A 19,762-nucleotide genomic window follows, 5' to 3' on the forward strand; every position below is an offset into this window, starting at 1 on the left:
GACACCCATTAAATGAGGACTACCCAGTTAATGAACATTTGAGAAAAGGGTTGGTTTAAGTGATTTATGGACGTAACATCACATAGAAACTTTGTAGCAGAGACATGAAAAGAATCTAATTCTCCAGAGCAGTATTCTGTTGTCTTCACTACAGCACATCCCCCTTCTTCCTTCTTTATCCTCCTCCATTCATTACATGTGCTACAATCATGGCAACAAAAGAGGCAAGGGATCCTCCAGACAACAGGATCCTCTGTTTGACTAGCTCAATTCACCTCCCTGGGCAGGAAGATGAATATTCATGTAAATGAAGATTGTGTCTGAGACCTACACACAAGGCGGCCAAATTACGATTACCCAGGCAGACTTAATATCTGGGTAGTGCTAGCTTTTGAGAGCTGGACTTTGCAAAACAGTGCTTTCCATTTTTAGTAAAGAATGTTCTTGTTTATTCTGTTTTGTGGAATTGTGTTTGTACCAACACAAGTTAGCTATCAGCAGGACACAGCAGAGAGCACTGCTTGTAAGCTAACGGTGTGACTCAGGAAAGCTGTAAAGTGAAGTGTGGGAAAGCCTCAACATGGGGATCAGGGCACAGACAGCTCTGCTGTTCCCCTTCCCACTCAGAAAACAGAAAGTGGAGAGACTCAATCTCTCACTGTCATGCCTCATTCCTACTTGGAGAAAGCAGGCAGTGCCACAGAGTTGAGGCTTGTTTACTTTGCCTTCTCCCTTTGGGAACAGCTCTTCATGGCCTGGGCTCATTGACCAGCCCCTTCTTCCCAGCCAGCCAGCGTTATCTCCACGGAGGAGCCAGAGCAATAGCTGTGTTGGTGCACTCCGAGCTGGCGTTTGCGTTGTTCTAGTTGGCCCATGCTGTCGCTAACGTAGCGCTGGGCCTAGCGTGTCTAGAAAATGGCTGTAACGTGGGTGCAAAAATGTAAACACGGTAGATAAAAAGCTTCTGTCCTTCGGCATTGGGATTTTTTTTAAATATTAAGGTATAATAAACAACGGGTTTGTGCTTTAATTCTAATCTTGTTTTGGCATGGAAACATTTTAAACATGAGATGAAAAAAGTATGAAGAAACACTTAGTTCCGTCTTTTAAAGTAGGGGCTAATAGAAGACCATAAAACATTCTCAGTCCCCAAATTTATGAATGTATACTGCTGAATTGACTATTACTAACCCGAGGATTTTCAAGGTACAAAGTTTATAAAGCATGAACAGGATGTTCTCTGGTACAGGTCCTTTCCTCTGGAATTTACTCATGCCAGAAACGCATCAAGCCTAGTCTCGTTTCAGAACAAAGGTACTCCTTTTGTCCCAGCCTTTCACCAGCTGCTGGCTCCAGAACCCTTGCTTTGCAGTTTCCTGGCGGTGTTTTCTTTGTCTCTGTCCTTCAGAATTTCATTGTTCTGTAGAACTGTGCTCCATTCATTCCATGTTCTTGAACAATGCTACAACTCCTAGTCTAAGCCAGATATCGCGAGTTCAGCACTTCAGAAATCATTTATAATGCTTTTGTTGCTGTAAGCCAGAGGGATGACACCTGGATTTGTGAGTGGTATCTGCCAGAGCCCATCTGTACCCACCAGAAGTTTTAATGAGAACATCTTCCCCTGAGGTACAGTTTATGAATGACTAAGATCGGGTGTGACTTAGACTAATAAACAATTTGTGTACCTCAACAAATTCCCCAACCATGAATGAGTACTGCAGTCTGGTGCTAGATGTCAAACGGTCACTGGCTGTTGGGGCAAGAATATGAAGAACTGATCTGTAACATCAACCGCATGGCTTTACAATGTTGACACGTCTGGGCTTGTGACAAAATGCAACAGAGAGAGTCCATCTCATGTTCTTCCAGCTACCAAAAATCTATCTATGATTTCTAAATTTATTTCCCTATTTGCCACTTCCTTGATCAGTTTTAGATGTTTTTGCCATTTCAGAAACCTGAAATTGAAATATTAATCGATATCACAAATTAAACATCACTGCTTCTCTGAGTATATAACTCAAAAGAAGCTACACTGATTCTCTTATTTCATTCAGTAAATAAAATTACTTCCTCCTTCCTGTTTAAACATTGGCCCTAAGTTCTGATGGAATTTCTAGGTTGGTGTCATATAGCTCAACAAAAACAAAGGGCTCTTCAATCTGATTCAACTTTTATAGAATATGTGAATATTTGTTTACAGAGCATGTTGCTCATAAAGTATTTGCCACTTTTTATGTTGAATCACTGTCAGATGTCATGGTCTTTAGAAGAAACTTGTGTTCTTTGAAGGTAATAATATCACTTATGGCCAGAACTTTATCTGTTTTTCTAACGAGGTGCACAGGACCTCCAGAGGGATGTGCTCTCTGCTCCTCTTCTCAAGCAGCTCTGGAGGTTCTCACTTCAGAGTACAACCTTCTTTGCCCCCGTTTCCACTAGGACTTGCTGTCCAAGGAATGATCAGACTTCTGTTGAAGGATGCCAGCAGGAAAGGCTATTGCTCATCTAATACGCTGTGCAAAAGCTGAAACGGGAGGAAACAGCAGATTCTCCATGTGCTGATCCAGTTTCCTAGCTTTTGTTTATGGCTAAGACGACCGTACATTTTCAGTTGACCTATGCTACTTACAGCTTTTGGGGAGCTTCCGATCTTGTTAAAGAGCCTGTCTGTCAAAAGCCTTTCTCTGTGCAGTTTTTTCCTTACCAAGTGGCGAAACTTTGAGATGTAACCAGCTGTATCTTATTCAGTATGACAGCAAAGAAACCTTTTAAGCCACTGATGCAAATCAAATGTGATCTTAATGTTATTCCTAAACAGAAACACCCTCAACAACTCCAGAGATCAAGACCTCACTTGATCACATGTAAAACAAATACACCCCCTTCATATATTTATGAGTATTTGATTACTATTATTAGTATTGCTATTATTAGTCATGAAATCATTACCTGCATTACTGCATTTCCTGTCTCAAACTTAGAGTAGCTAATGGCTCCACAGCTATTGCCTCTGGGTATCAGTCCGTGTTTCGTTACTTCTCTGAAAAGCACTTTGGTTGCTCTGCTTTAAAAAAAACTTCCAGAGCTCATTTATCCCAGGAAACCAGGAGTCAGAATTTATTGGATTGGAAATAATACTGCAGCTGTGTAGATGTGGGTTCTTCACATCACTTTCATAGCAAAATCAGGAGTTAAAAGAGTATCTTCGTCTCCAGTAATAACACACCCAGGCTCTAGTCAAATGAAATGAACTGTTTTGTTGGAGTATTTTTAAAGTAAAAAAAAAATTGCATGTTATAGTAATGTTCTGAGATTGCTGTGGGGAGAAGAATCTCACTGTGTCGGATCATGCTTCCTCTTGTTTTCTTTTCTCTGATTTAGAATTTAGTATTTGCATCACTTTAGGATATAAATGTTACCATAATGATATTATAAAGCCACTTACTTAAGTTAAGCTCTACAGAACTTTTATTCATTAATTGTACAGTGACCAGAACAACTATGTCCTCAAGCCTAATTGGGGCCATTAAGTATTGCTAAAAAAAACCCTTTCTCTGGATAAGTTGTCTCTTCTCTTTCCCCAGCTTAATTTGTTTATCATCAGTGAATGGCATATTTTGTCTTTAGAGGGTTTTTTTCACACTGAATTTTTAAATTTGAATAAATAATTATCAAATGAGAATGAGATAAATGCAGATGATTCTAATTAGGTTGCAATTACTAACACCTTACAGTGTTAATAAAACCATTAAAGGATTTATACTGGGTGAGGTTCTTCTCCAGAAATTTTGTCTCTCTTTCTACTGAGATTAGGTTGAACCTGTAAAGAGCAGCTGAGTTACTCCTTGTTTATAGCACTGGGAAGGAGAGGGGAATTTAACTCACAGTGTATATTTTTTAAGGTTGTGACTTATGAAAGGTTCGCCAGACACTATTACCCCGTACTGTTGCCTCTGCAAGTTTGCAAGTCAATGTATGCATAAAGGTGATTCCTTCCTGATGTTTTTTAACCTCTCCTTTTTTTTTTCTATTCAGGTGTGGGTGGATGCCGGTACACAGATATTTTTCTCTTATGCGATCTGCTTGGGGTGCTTGACAGCCCTGGGAAGTTACAACAACTATAATAACAACTGCTACAGGTAATATCTCCCACACTTTATTTTTACATTTTGTTTCAGTGATGGAAGTGTCCACATCCTTAGCTTCCCTCAGAAGTACTTCCCTTTCCCTTTAGCTATTTGCATGAGTAATCATAAGCGTATGTACATGGTTTTGTAGAACAGACATCTATAATGTTTCTTATAATTGTTTCAGAGGAACTAATTTCCAGAATTTGGTGGTTTCATCCCTTTTGATCATATCTGACCCTTGCACAGCCACAAGCCACTCAGTACACACAGGTGTACACAACTGCATGTATCGTATACAGAATTTCATACATGTTTAATTCCACGTGTGTGCAATATTTGATTGCATAATGTATATCTGGTTTTAAAAAAAATACTCCCCAAAATTGTTATTGAAACTCACCTGAGTTTGGTCTATGCTCTGAATGTCACTTTTTCCCATCGTTTCCTGGCTCCTAGCTAGAGCACAGCAGAAATGGATAGCATTTCATTGCTTATCTTTGTAGAAATCAGTAAGGAAATTGCTGAAGACTTCAGTAGGTTTTAATCTTTCCTGAATCAATGTCAAAAGGATATGACTCACACAAAGTCCTCATTCGATTTTACTGGTATGGGCAGGAATATGAGCTCTACTTTTTTCTTCTGGCATCAGTAGTTATTGAATTAGTTTTCCTACTGTTTGATAGCCTTTAACACAGGATAGTAAAGGACAGTTTGATTGTACTGACTGCATTATGATCTCCAGAGAGAGAATTAAAATTTCATTTTTCTATAAAGGAAAGAATACAGTCCAAAAGCAAAAGAACCCCAAATACCCCACCCCCCAAAACCCCCCATGTGTAAATATTTAAATTCTAAATTACAGTTTTACTTGGAGAGTTCAGGAGAGAGTTTTGGGAAATGCTGCCGCCTTTCAATACCTTAGCACCAATTTGCTGCTCTGCCAGAGAAACACCAAACAGTAGGGCCCTCCAGACAGAGGGAACTGGGATACTGGAAACCACAGAGACTCAGATGTATCCACCAGCTGAACGTCTGCAGAGCTCTCCAGCAGCTCTTAAGGGTACTTTGCCATCTAAACATGCAAAATAACTCAGCAGCAATGTAAGTTACTCTTCGCTTGGCTATGACAGCCAAAATTCCAAATGTTTTGCTGCATATGGTGGTGTAAATCCCCTACAATCTTCAGTGCTGATTGACATTATTTTCAGAGTAACGATAAAGATGCCCTAACAGAGGGTAATGAAAGTTCTCCCTAATTAGCATAAATGATGCTTTAACAAAGGCGCTAATCCTTTTCTCTCTTATTTATTTTTATTTCTTTCCAGTTGCATCCCCTCTAGAAACTATTCTGTCACTGCCTCAAGGACTGCAGTAATCTTTTTATTATGGTTTTATAGCTCATTACAAAAAGCAAGAGTTTTGATGTGTGATCAGAGAGCTATTGTAATTTTCCTTCTTTTCTCTGACCCTAGCAGCATAGCTGGTAAAAAACACCAGCAGCTCTCTTCTAAAGCTCCTGAGCAAGATGCTGCAACAGAATATTTTTTACTGAATCCAAGCTTCACAATTCTGCTAACAAAATGTTTTCACAAATTTCCTGAATTTTATTGTGTCTCAAAGTATGATTCTTAAGACATCTTAGGAAGGGAGTAGGACAGAAGTTAACTGCAGCAAGGGTTAGTTAGTGAGTTAGACAGGGTTGTTACAGAGCAAGACACACAAAGCAGCTATGCAGTAGGAAGCAGAATTAAATTTGTATTCAAACTAGTACTTAATAAAATTAAGATTAGCCATGGATTTGCCTCTTGCAATACCTGCAGTGTATTGTCTGATTGTAACATCTACTTCCACTCTTATTGCACTCTGTTTTACTATTTTTTTTTCCTAAGGGACAGTTGCAGTGGAAAATAATGACATGATGTATTTTAGTGGGAAATGGGAAAATCTAAACTGCGCGTGGGTTTTTCTTATTAGCAACCTGGTCAAATTCATTAACATCATAAATGAATTGCAAACAAGTCATTTCACATCTTTGAATAGGAAATGAATTTCTATTGTCCTTACTTGTCTTTCAATAATACATTCATACAGATCCTCCCTGGATTTACAATAATTTATATCAAAAGTAACTCTTATGAAAAGACGAAAGTAATGGCAGTGCCATCAGCAGGCAGTGTTTTCCCCATGTAAATAAAAGAAAGGTATACTGATGTTTCCTCTAACTTTTAGCAAGCTAAGAATTCCTAATCCATTCAGACCTTCTTAAGGGATGGACTAACTTCAGACAACCCCAGCAGACAGAAGAGGAAAATGTTCTTCTTGTTCCTGCTTCATGTGCTCTGTATCTGCAGAACTGCTCCAGCTCCCTGCTGGTCACTGTGCGGTTCCTCCGCGGGGCAAACGCCATGCGCTGTCACAGCAGCCCTCCTTTGTGCTGCAGGCTGCACCTCAGCAGGACTTTTTATGTATGAGCCCCATGTACAAATCAGGGGCTAGCTGCCATGTTGCCGCTGTGGTGCAGAAGATAAATGAGTGATTTCACACACTGCCAACAAATGGACAAAACTTGTAAGAAATGAAGATGTGTCCTTTATCGAGCTTCTAGTCTAACAGGAAAAGAGGAGTGGGAATTGGTCTTGAGGGGATCCGTAAAGGCAAGGGAGTAACTGGAGGGATGCAAAAGGCTCTGTGGGCTCTTCTCTCTAATCAGAGAAGCTCCTTAAGGAAGGCAGGATCAATTTTCAGCAGTATCCTGCCTGTCAGGCAGGGAGAGTTTAGGGGATGCATGTCTTGAATTATTCAGGTGATTGGCAAGACATTAATTTGGAAGAATGTGAAGTTTTCATAAAAATTTGAAGTTTTCCTTTCATTTGAAATCAGTTTGTGCTTCAGTCAGGCTCTGATGCCTTCTTACCAAGGATGCTTATAAAAAATAGATGGAAAATTAGATAACCTTCATGTTCTCCTTCCAATGATTCTCAGGCATTTGTGTTTTAAAATTCATTGGTTTCACAATCAATGGATCCAGATCCCCCTCCTAGTTTTCCTTCCTGTAGCAGAAAAAAAAGACTGAACTACAGGTTACATACTTCTATCTAAGAGAAAAAAAAAAAAACAAACAGAAGGACTTGAGGGGTTAGTAGAATTCCTGCAAAGATAAAGGAAAGATGGAAATTAAAATTGGAGGTTATATTTTAGGACAGGAAACAGTGATCGGTCCCCAGAGAACCGAGTGTTCAGTCTGTGACTGTCTAACTGGGGAAGAAAATGATGGAGCTGTGGCTGTGGTATGTCAAAAGAACAGGTACCTCACCGACTGGAGATGGTGAAAATCCCCTTAGGTTCTCTTTTGCCCATTTCCTTGGAGAAATGCGTATCTACCCTGCAATTATTTTGTACCATGGCACTGTGGTTTGTGGAGCTTCCCTGGGAATGGAGATGTCTGTGCTCCTCTTGCTCTCTCAGAGATGATCTAGTTATATAGGATTGTCCAGCTTAAACCACTTGGGCCTTGCCCTAGGACCTTCCTTCAAGAGGAACAGCAGAAACTGCCAGGGGCTCTGAAGGTGCACAGGGAGCAATGTGTCTCCTCCTCAAGCCTTTTTCTCATGGTTAGGAACAAGCAGCTCTCAAACGGCCTGTGCCACACCATTCACCAGAAAAAAATATCTTGTTGTTTGGACTGCATTTGAAGCCTGGAAATTATCTAAAATAAATCTTATCTGCAGAAAACAGGCTGTTCCAAGTGGAGGCATCGTATGACTGGTGAGCAGCCAGATCCATCCGACTGAAGTAGTATCTCTTTTTTTTTTTCCCCCAAAGGATTAAAAAATACATCTTTCTGATATCTCTTATCGACAGGGTTTCATCACACTTAGTTTTAATTTCTCAGCATTGAACTCACCGGTTTCTTGGGGGAGATAGGCTGAGGTGAGAATCTCTCCAGAGCTACTTCAGTGCTGAAATACACTGAGAAGCATGGTCAGGAAGATGCTCTTTTTCTTTGTTTTATTTCTCTGCAAAGCACAAAGAACTCTGTGCTCCAGGTTGCTTTCTTGTAGATTACTGTATAGCTAGCCTGGCTGTGCCTAACTACAGGAAGCAATTTCATATGAAAAGCAGATAAATAACAGGTTAGAATTCTGACCATTTTCAGAATTTTCAGAAAGTATTTTCAAGGCCCTATTTACCCCTTGCTAATGAACAGTGTTAGAGCCACGCATGACAGACGTGTGAACATCACTGGGCTTCTCCATGTCTGAGTCTACTACACCTACACGTGGGAGGATTCATTCTTTTTCATTGCTGGACAAATTCTGGCAATTTATAGATGATGTGCCATATAGAAATCTTCTCCTATGAAGTGGTTATGAAAACATAAAAACATTCTCAAAATAATGGTTAAAATGAACTGTAGGTAAGGTGATGAGAGCCAAAGCCTCCCGTGGCCCAACGGCCATAGTTCAGCTGATCACTCACTTGCAGTACTGAAACGTGTGTCTGCTTCCTGCCATTGAGAACGTACACACCTGATGCTGAGGTGAGTCCCAGTCAGGACAGGAGGGGCTTTGAACAGATGTGGGAGGCAGTGCAGGGCTCATCAGTGAAGGAATAAGATGCTGGAACTAGTCATCTCACTTTCAATTTAATAAACTGATGAGATAAAGTTACAGGATAAAAATACAACTGAAACAAGCAACAGGACAGAGATTAACAAAGAAGTTTTGCCACAATATATGCCAGGAGTTCACAAATATGAATTGTCTCCGATTCTCAAAAAGTCACTACAGATCTGTGACAAAGATGGGAATCGTTATTGAAGATGTGGATTCAGAACCTGTTAGATTTTACAAGGTCACTTCTTCTCATAGGTAGCTTGCACAAAAATTTGCTTCAGAGCTGTAGCAGGATGGGCATTAACCAGACTAAGGTACAGGCTTGACAGAGCTACAGGCTTGCCTTGTGTTTCAGTGTCTTAGAAGCCTAATTTACTTTCAGGCATCGAGGTTAGATTACTGCTTTCTCAAGTACACAGCTGTCTCTTGTAGCAACCAGTCTTAAAAGACTGACTGTCGGGATAAATCATTCCTACCTCATCATCTGTCAAGCCTGAAGTGCTGTCTGAGAGCAGGATGAACGACGAGATTTCACCGAGCTCTGGGGAAAGATCACACCTTTCTGAAAGAGTGTTTTCCCTTTTTTTAAAGTGATTTACTATTGTGACATTTCCGATCTGGGAAAAGAAATATTTCTTCACCTTGTAATTGTCATTGTTTGATGTGTAGGATGCATAGGTCTGAGAGATCAGTGCCCCTGCACTGTATTTGCCTACGTGTTAGGCACTTTTTTAGTCACATACACATGCTGCTTAGATTAGGTATGGTGCTTTTCATTACCACAGCTCCTTAAAAAAAAGTTTATAAACCAAACTGGAGTTGTATTTTGTATGGATATATATTGCCAAATATATATATATGCTGTAACTGGAATAGAATTAGCTAAGATCTGACCATAGGATTTTTTTCCAGGAAAAAAATTACTACCATTTTTATATAGTTTATAAATGAGTTCATATCCTCTGGAATACATGATTACAATTACTGGAGAAAAATTGTTTTTAACACCATTTTTAAAGTATTTTTACATGTTTTTTCAAGATTATATCGAAGACAGTAAGTGAGTAGCAAGAGGTTTGCAATTCACCCAGTTAAAACACAAGTAGGGGTATTATGATGGCATCTTACTGCAAATACTTATATCTGACTGATGTATTTCAGGAAAAATGTCAGTTGGGAGTCTACTCTTAACGAGCAACTTAATGTCCATTCCTGCAGCTTGGGGTTCTATTAGTCCTATGGCTCAGTATGTGAAAGAAACCCAGGCTCTGGAGATCAACTGCAGTGTTTTTTATTTATATTTTCAGAGACTGCATCATGCTCTGCTGCTTGAACAGTGGCACAAGCTTTGTTGCTGGTTTTGCTATCTTTTCAGTTCTTGGATTTATGGCTTATGAACAAGGCGTGCCCATCGCAGAAGTTGCAGAATCCGGTAAGTTCCAAAAGCAGTTTTCTGAGTTAACAAAAAATGCCCAGAGGTTGCTGTCAGAATACTTAGTCTGTGCCATGTCTTATGGCTAAGTTGACTGTTTTGCAAATAGTTTTACAAAACTCCTCTTAAAAACCTGTTACCTGACTCATTAGACTAACTGCTATAAGATGAATTCTTAACTATTTTTATGGTCATACATTTATATGTGAAAAATATTAATTATTATTGTTATTGTGCATAGCATCAAATTCATAAAGTCAAGGAGTTATTGTAACACAAACTCCAGCTGAGCATCCAGAAGATTGCTTAGCAGAGATATATTACTCAGTTATGCCTCTTGAGAGTTACATCCTCATGAAATGAGCATTCAGTTTTCTTTAAATGAGACAGACCGAAATCCACACAGTATTTGTTCCTTCTGGAAGAAAAAAGAAAAAGAAAAAAGATATAGCTATTAAATTAATGAGAAACCAGCTGTTGGGGAGAAATCTTCGGAAGTCCTCTGAAGTCTTGCTTAATGTATACTATACAAATACAGATCTGTGACCGTCAGACAGCTAATGCCATCTCCTAACATCTAAGTTTTTCTCCCAGGGACGTACACAGAGACACTCTGGTTGATTAAGTCTAAAAGTTATCGGTTTGAGTCCAGAAAGGCACAAAGGCCCAGCTCTGTGAGAAATTAACCGTCACTTGGAGTTAGGCATCCAATGAAAGTTATTTAACACCTTTGTGGATGTAACATCTTTAAGCATCACTTAAAACTCAGCAGAACAAAAAGAACAGGAGCGCTGCCCAGAAAGAAAAGTAGCATAATGCTGACCTGTTGAGAAGGAGAAATGACTCTCAGGAAGTTAGTCAAGCTTAGCAGGAAAGCTGCAAAGCAAGTAAAGCTTTACTGATACTGTCATGGAAAATAGTTCTCTTTTCCTAAAGCCCCCAAGACAACTGGTTTATACTATTATAGAAACTATATAGAAAAAGGTTAAAAGACTATATCAGCTCTGGAAATTATAGGAGCTTGTAAATACTGTGTTAAATGAAAATTGCAGAGCAGATTTTGAACAAACCAGTAGATGTTTGGCTTGCACCATGTATGGCTTCCAAGATGAAGCTCTTACCATTGACTGCATTCTTGCACAAAATGTCAGATACAGTGCTGTCCTAGGAAAAAAAAGGTTCCAGAATATGTTAATAAGTTATATAAGGCAATCACAGGACCACATGCTATTATTTATTCAGGTATGTGAGTCTTGCTGTAAGTCCACACAAAGGAGAACATAAGGCACAGTGATGTCTTAGCGGAAGTCTTGACCTTCGAACATTTGGACAGGATGTAGGCAGAATTGATGTGCCAAGCAAGCCTTCATTACTGATTAGCCTCATCACCAAATATTTAGACTATTAGAGATGTAGAGTTTGTCAAGGTTTTCAGCCTTGTATTTGGTTCCTCTTGTCTGCCATAAAAGAACAGTCAAGTTGTGGTGGGTTGATCCTCGCCAGCAGCTAAGCATCCACACTGCTGCTCACTCACTCGCCCGCCCCAGTGTGATGGGGAAGAGAACAGGAAGAAAATAAGGGGGAAAACCAGTGGGTCCAGATAGAGACAGTTTAATAAGTGATACTGTGCAAGCACTATTCAGCAAGAGCCACGATGTTGGTGTTAGCAAAGCTGTTCTATCCACAGATCCAAACCACAGCACCGTACAGGCTGTTGTGAAGAGAGTTAACTCCATCTCAGCCAGACCCAGCACACAAGTATAAACTATTTCCTTTCTTTTCTTCCTTTTCAGGACCAGGACTTGCATTCATTGCTTACCCTAAAGCTGTTACCATGATGCCTCTTTCTCCTCTGTGGGCAACTCTGTTCTTCATGATGCTTATATTCCTTGGATTAGATAGTCAGGTATGAAACAAACGCTGCTTAAATATTTTGTCAGATTGCCTAGCGTGTGTATCTTGGCATCCTTGATGCATCTAACCTGATGAAAGAATGAACCCTGACTTAATTCCTTACTAAAAACCACTGATTCAAGTTCCTTATTTTAAATCTAATGTGATAGTGAAAATTCCGTTACGATTTACTGTGAACACTGATTCAGCCTGACTAAAGCTTCCATCATTAACACAGAAATCATTTTGAACTTAAATAGGGGTGATGAAAATTCACGGATCAGTAAAATACCTGTTTTAAAGCACTTTGCAATGAATTATGAAACTGAGTATCAGATAGTGATAACGTAAGTTACTATGGTGTATTTATACTTCAAGTTACCATAGAGAGGAATGTGTAGTCATATTCTGCAGCAAAGTGACAGCATAGAAGTTATCCTTCCTGTGTGACCATAAAAATTGTGAAAGCTGTTTGATGAACAACGTAAAGTAGGTGGCATTTTCAGCATGCGGCTCAGCTCTTGGCATGATTGGGTTCAGAAAGTCTATGATTTTATACCATAGAATAAAGCTCTTCGGTGTTTATTTTGCATGACATTTCCAATCATTACACTTAACATTTTAATAACTGCTCTTTTTCCTGATCTATTTTTTTAAAGTCTTTTTTTAAAATGAGCAATTCCTGAATTCTACTCTTGGCTGTTCCAATGAAGCAGGCTTTATATTGTCTACTTTTGGGTATTAATTTTGGTGCCTATTTTAGAAACCTTGCTCTAGAGCCCTGAGTCAGAAGCTCGAGCCTCTTGCTTTCTGCTGATTTTTAAAGTTAGTAAGAATGTTCCTTCCCTCCTTCATTAGATGTACTGGGCTTGGGCACTTAATAGCTTTGTGGAACTTCTCTCTTTTGTAAAATGGAGAGAACTTCTCCAAAAACCTGCAGTTCATTTAGCAGTGCTGCAGCCCTGTGAACAGTTTGTACATTATTTAAGTCCCATTCAAGCCACATTTGAAAGACTTAATTTTTGTGTAATCCATTTGCTACAGGGCAAATGCATTCTGAGATAATATTAGTGGATTCAACTATTTGAGTTCGGCGGTGGACTGGAAATCCATAGCTTTGGACTTTTTAATTCTAAAATGCCGTTCCTCTCAGTTTGAGCTTCTGCTTATAGAGTATCCTCAGGGATCATTCAGTCCCTCCAAGGAGAACACAGAAGGACATTTGAAGTGTTTTGTAGTAAATCCAAATCCCAACAGCAGACGAGACACGTATTTCATTTGTACTTTCCTATAATTTGTTCTAGTTCGTGTGTGTCGAAAGCCTTGTGACAGCTGTTGTAGATATGTACCCAAAGGTTTTCCGACGGGGCTACAGAAGAGAACTGTTGATTCTCGGCCTTTCCGTTGTGTCATACTTCATCGGCCTAGTGATGTTAACGGAGGTAAGGTGTGCTTTGTTGTACTACTGCAGAAAAAAGGAAACGGGTGTCTGTTTATAATCATAACAGATAAAATGCAAGAACATTTGCCACAGTGAATTTCACTGTCAGGAATATGACTAAAAAAATACTTGAGAGACTGTTCTCAACTACTGTGTAACATTTGAAATGTGAAACGTATCCTCAGTTTTTCAGTTGAGCTTAGGAAATATTTTAATCAAAGTTATATAGCCAAGGAAATTCCATCTGCTTTGCGCCAGCCAACCAGATGTACTGATCGTGGTTTCTGATTAATTACTCTGGGCAGGCTCATCTGAAAACAACTACATTTTGGATTAATAGATCAATAAAGAAGATGAACCGAAGTGAAAAGAGAAAAATAAAACGTCTTTGATTTTTATATTACCAGGCCAGGTCAATCAATACAGCCAACCTCTGAGCAGAAATTGCTTCAGTAAGAGTGAAAACAAACAAAAAAAAAAAAAATTTTTTTTCAAACAAAACAGGTTGTTTGGTTTGGGGTGTTCTAAACCAGAAATTCTGAGGGTGTCAGTGCATCCCATCAGTTCAGGATACACCATGTCTGCCACTACTGTGTTTGATATCCAGGCTGGGGAGGGACTCTGGGATCCTTTGGTGCTTGGCAGGAGTTCAGCCTTGCTGCTCAGCGCTTGCTTTACAGAGTGAGTTCTACCAGCAGTCTTCCTCTCCTTCGCGTTACCCTCTCAAGCCAGGAAGAAGGGGGGCAGAGTCCACACTCTGCCCATATTCTTCTGCTTGCCGGGCCATTAGAGCCTCCCTGTACCAGGGAGCGAGGCAAAGAAAAAGGTTTCTTGAATTAAATGTATAAGGGATGTCTGTCCGAGGAAGCCTGGCTGTGTGAACCGGGAAGGGCCACACTGTGTCCCTGGCGTGCAGCAACCTCAGGCAGGGTTTCCCAGTGAAGCAGCCTCCCAGGGCTTCATGAACTCATCTGGGGTCACTTAAATTTCCCTTACAGAGACCCACAGTCCTTAGACTGTGCTTTTCAAATTGCTTTGTTACTGAAAATGAGCAAATTTCACCCAAAAAAGGCACTAGGCAACTGTAAGCATGTTAGTCTGTTGTCCTCAGTATGCAAGTTTTTACACCGAATAGAATAAATCAACTAATCAGAATATATTAGCTTTAGATACACTTTCAAGGAAAGAATAACTAAAGATGGGGAGGAAAGTGGAGATTAGGACAAAATGAAACTTCTGTTATTTTATTTAGTGACAGTTTGTGCCAGACTAATCAGGTATCTTTCTCTGATAAGAGATAGGACACTCAGTATGAAGCAAATGCAGTTGAGCACAAGTTTTATATACTTCAATGAAGGAATTGAAAAATTATTAATTTTTCACCACATGAAAAACTATTAATTTTATTCAAAAAGAAAAGGAATGGTACAAGTAACTGGACAAAGAGGAGATGATGACTGTTGGTGCTAAAAGAGACTGGCTGAAATGAGATTCTTAGTGAATTTACACAGACAGCTCTTGGTAGCAGTTTTATCTAGTATCTGTAGTTGACTTGCTATGGAAACAAGTCACATATAGTCACTGGCTACAGTGACCAGCCCTCTGGCGACGTATTCCTTCCTCATTTTAAATGTTGAACCTATTGGCAGATTTCAGTCCATTTAACAGAGGTTTCAAAGATACATCCTTTTTCGTGGAAGTTCAACGTTCATGAAAGTTGGCAGCCAGATGGAGAAGTCCTGGACGTGTCCTTATTGTTCAAAAGAACAACGCATGAGTTCAGTCTTTATTAAAAAAACAGAGAATTCACAAAAAACACTGTAGCCTAATGAGTGCCTGAAGGACAAGGGCTCACAGTCATCTATAAGATTTAAGTCCAAATCAGGCTTCATTAACTTTGATGTTCCTGGGTCACAGCAGAAGGCATAGTGATAAGGGAGGACTGGATGACTGGAGCATTAAAGATGGGGTAGACTATAGTAGCACAAGGTATAAAGTCATCCATATAGTAGTAAACATTTCTACTAGGCATTGAAAACAATTAGGAAAGAGAAGTATCTGGATGCAAAACTAAGCACAACAAATATGCTGTAGACATAAAACTATGTTTCTTAGATGTTTTGGGAAGGTATTTCCAACTGGGAGGTGGGAATAGCTCCCGACTGGACGAGGTAATAGTCCCACTGGAATGTCAGTGTCTGACTCTGGATACTTGTATTCAGACTGGAAGAGCATGCAAAGCAAGAGCAGCGAGGATGAGCCTGGGAGTACAGAGCTGATTTACAGAAACTAGCAAAATGATGATAATATTAGCAAGGGTGTATGGTTGCTTTCTGTAAGTCCACCATAGATGTGACAGTGAGTATAAACATGAACTAATTCTGCAAAAAGAATGGCTCCTTTTCCCTCATCCCCAATGATGCCATGAATAATTAGACTGAAAATTAAGAAACATTTCTGTCCATCAGAACAGTGAGGCTCTAGGAGTTTTTCCAAGAACAATAGTTCTGGCTTTAAACTGGAATTCAGATTGTCAGTTAGTTTCTGAAAGGTATTGTATGACACAGTTCCCTGTGAGAACAGAGGAATTGACACTGGTTGGTTAAGAATGCCTTCCAGATGTGTGTCCCTATAAGCTGAGCACTGGAGCAGAGCAACCTTATAGGGACCAATTTGCCTGTAATCATTCTCACCCTCCATGCCATGGTACTTCAGTAAGGCATCAAAGCATTATGCCTGAGTGAGATTTTCAAGGGTAAATATATATCCCAACTCTGTCCCTATCCTCTCTTGCATTTCTAAACACACATTCCTGGATTTTTTTTCAGGCTTTGGATTATTCATAAAAGATATTTTACCTTACAGGAGAGCTTTCTCATTCAGGTAATTTCCTGACTATACAGCACTAGTTTTGCCAAATGCCTGCTTGGACACCGATGCAGTTTTATGTACAATAACTTTAGAACATTCTTATGTTGTGTAAGATTTAGACAGGGTTTCAAGTTTAGAGAGTCCGTCTTAACTTACCTTCCCTCAGTTAATGCTGACAAAAAAAGGGGGAAATCCTAGGTATGGGTTTTGATTTAGTTTTCCTTACGTTATTAGGGTTCTCTTCCATTTGCAGAAAACTGTCTGAGATGTAATGGATCATATGTACCACCCAAATAGCATTGCATTTCAGCTGAAGAGATGATCTCAAGTCCCTATTTCCTTCACATAGCTTTCTGCAAAGAGGGAAGTCTTAGGCTTCCTTTCTTTTGAAATGATCTTTTGTGAATTTCCTCCTCGTTGTTATTTTAATATTGAATGCCTATGCGATAAAAGATTAAGGATCTTGCATAGAAAGTACTGTAATATTATTAATATAATTGTATTAGGTTATCCATACCGTTATTAATTGGACTTCATAGGTTTTCTTCTCATCTTGCCTCGAGGCAAAGGCTCTAGAAAGCCTGCCAGTTCTCTGAACAGTTCTGTTTTAAGCAAGTCAAAAAATACAGGAAAAGAAGAAAATAATCGTGTCTTTGATAGATGTGACAATTGATATAGTTGAGTCATAGTCAAACAGTAAGTGAGGATGTCTTAGTTAAAAGCACATTTACCTTTTCCATACTGGTTGGTACTGTGGCACCACTGAATGCAGAATACAGCTCATTGCTGTGCATTGTGCATGGATGCCCTGCTAGCTCAGGACACCGCGTGGCTTTGGTTGCTCTCCTTTCTGGAGGTGCAGAGGCTGCTATTTTAAAACCATCTGGCAACAATTGTTAACTTGTTAGGAAAACATTTTTAAAAAGCTTGCTGGGAGTCAGGGTGATTCTTCCTTCATTTTTTTGGTCAAGTAATAATGACTCATTTAAGTAATGTGCTTAAAGGCTGTGAGCTACACTCAACTCAGTTTACTCGTTTTACAGTCCCTATGCCATTGGAGAGGGATTCCAGTAGCTACAGATTTTGCCTTCTTTCCCCACATTTTAACTAATTATTTTATATATTACTAGCACAGACACAAAAACAAGACCCTGCATCTTGATGTGCAGTGATCTGGAGATCAAAAGCACCTGTAGTTATCTGCAATTTGATGTGATGACAAATGAAGTTGAAAAAAAGCAGGGAGGTGGGAGAGCATTTTGGAAACAAGTCAGATGTAGTTCTCTCCACTCCAGGATTTACTGCCTTAAAGCAAATGCACAGTATTCAACAGGCACAGAGAATAGTCTGAAGTGCTATGGAAGAAAAAAATGTTTCACGATAACAAACCACTGAGAAATGAATATTCTTTGTTCAAGAAGGAACCAACTTTAGTAGGAAGATTGCCAGGGAACCAGCAGATTGACTGGGTAATTAAAGCTATATTTGCTATGAAATATTCCTGCTGGTGCCAACACATTTTTTTTTTTTCCTTTTCCTGGTTTTGTCTTTCAGGGTGGGATGTATGTCTTTCAGTTGTTTGACTCTTACGCAGCCAGTGGCATGTGCCTTCTTTTTGTCGCCATATTTGAGTGTGTCTGCATAGGCTGGGTTTATGGTGAGTTGCTGAAAATTGCTGCGGTTTTGAGCTTTGATGAAAGTTTTCTATTTGCAGAAAAGCAGTGTGAAAACCTTGTACCCTTATGGAGTGGGGCCCTCCACATTCCCATGCCCTACCAAAAGTCAGGAATGCCTTTTTTTCCACTCTAAATAACAAAGATAGTGGAATTGATTTTTTTTTTCCCTTGGCCCTTGTCAGGACTGACCTCCACCTTCCTTCACCAAGGAAGTCCTTAGCTGCTGTAGCAAGCAGGGATGGCAATAAGTTTTCCTTCTCTCACAAAGCGTCTGTGCAGGGCATGTTCCCTTCCACTTCTGACACTCGCAGATCAGTCCAGGGAAGCTGGAGTTCCTGCCTCAGTAACACAGAAGGGACATCATGGTGCTCCTGGCTCTGCTCTTTCTGTCAGCAAAGTCAAGAGAAAACCACCACAGTGCTGGGTATGTTCATGGTTACCCCCTCAACCATGTTTTGCTCACAAAGGACTGACCATTTTACTTTGCAAGCCAACGTATCAACTTCAGATCACACATGTCCCCAGCTATCTAGGGATTCCCACGTCAGCTTGTAGCATATATATACTCTTTACCTGGGCTTGCTCAGACTGTTCCTGACCTGGAGCCATTTCTGTTTGACAGCTCGCCCACTCCTCCTCTCTTCACATTGGTCAGATACAGATGCAGGCAGCAATCTCTGCCACAAGATGGAGCAGATGACAGAGATGTGTCAGGGAACAAGAGAGCAGCTTCAACCTCTGTAGCTCCATCAGAACCTATGTTTTTCTCTTTACTGTTTTAAATACTGACCTGTACAACCTCTTACACATACATTCTACATCTCCTTTTCATTTGTTTTTTTGGGGCAGGCAGCAATCGCTTTTATGATAACATTGAAGATATGATTGGGTATAAACCACTGTCATTGATTAAATGGTGCTGGATGGTCCTAACTCCAGGTATTTGTGCAGTAAGTACAGAATATCCAAATAACTTGTTTTACACACAAAGAGGGTTTTCTGTGCAAATTTTTAGAATTTTGCTGCTGCTAATAGTTCACAACGGTTGAGAAGAACGCCCATTGATTTCTAGCATAGCTTTTAATTAAAAACCACTCCGTAGGACCTGTAAAAATTGTTAAACAGTCTGTGAATTGTGAGAAATCTTAGTACATACAATAATCGGAAAAAAATAAACTCAGGGCCCTAAATGAACAGTTGCCAATAAAAGGGAGGCTTTTTTTCACTGCATTGCTAGTGTACCTTGTGTCTACCCAGCATCATTCAAGCTCCTCTACACTTGTGCTGGTTTCCTTGCTGCTCCAATCTCCTATTTCATTTCCTCTCTTTGGGTGAGCAGACATTTGTCAAAGAAGACAGGACATTTTTTCTTCTAGTAGAAGTAGCAGAAGAGGCCGAGAGCACATCTCATGTGCATGAAGAAGGGGAAGGAATTTGCCTTACCAGAAGCTAGCAGTACTGGTGCCAACTCTGGCAATCTGCTGGGGGTACGTAACAGGGACAAAATTATGAAAGGAGCATGACCAGATTGCCCATAAATTTGATCCACAAGTGCTTGAGGATTAGATACTAAAATCTTCCAGTTCTCCAAGACGTAAATGATAGCAACTGCAAAAGCACAGATGCTGGGGCACCTGGAGATCCAGGTTCCCTTGAGCTCTGCCAGTTCATTTGCAAATTTGGGAAAATTTCTGACT

At 39.8% G+C, this 19,762-nt stretch overlaps 1 protein-coding gene across 1 annotated transcript in view; it reads left to right on the forward strand.

The window, feature by feature from the left end:
- Positions 1-19,762, forward strand: part of SLC6A11 (solute carrier family 6 member 11) — a 99,183-nt gene that overhangs the window by 77,707 nt on the left and 1,714 nt on the right. The window contains exons 7-12 of the mRNA XM_068419861.1: positions 4,042-4,145; positions 10,060-10,184; positions 11,978-12,090; positions 13,382-13,519; positions 17,944-18,046; positions 18,915-19,015. Coding sequence (XP_068275962.1) covers positions 4,042-4,145; positions 10,060-10,184; positions 11,978-12,090; positions 13,382-13,519; positions 17,944-18,046; positions 18,915-19,015 — 684 coding nt within the window. The remainder of the gene's footprint in view (positions 1-4,041; positions 4,146-10,059; positions 10,185-11,977; positions 12,091-13,381; positions 13,520-17,943; positions 18,047-18,914; positions 19,016-19,762) is intronic.

The sequence above is a fragment of the Nyctibius grandis genome, chromosome 29, assembly GCF_013368605.1.
Source record: "Nyctibius grandis isolate bNycGra1 chromosome 29, bNycGra1.pri, whole genome shotgun sequence".
Classification (NCBI taxonomy): domain Eukaryota; kingdom Metazoa; phylum Chordata; class Aves; order Nyctibiiformes; family Nyctibiidae; genus Nyctibius; species Nyctibius grandis.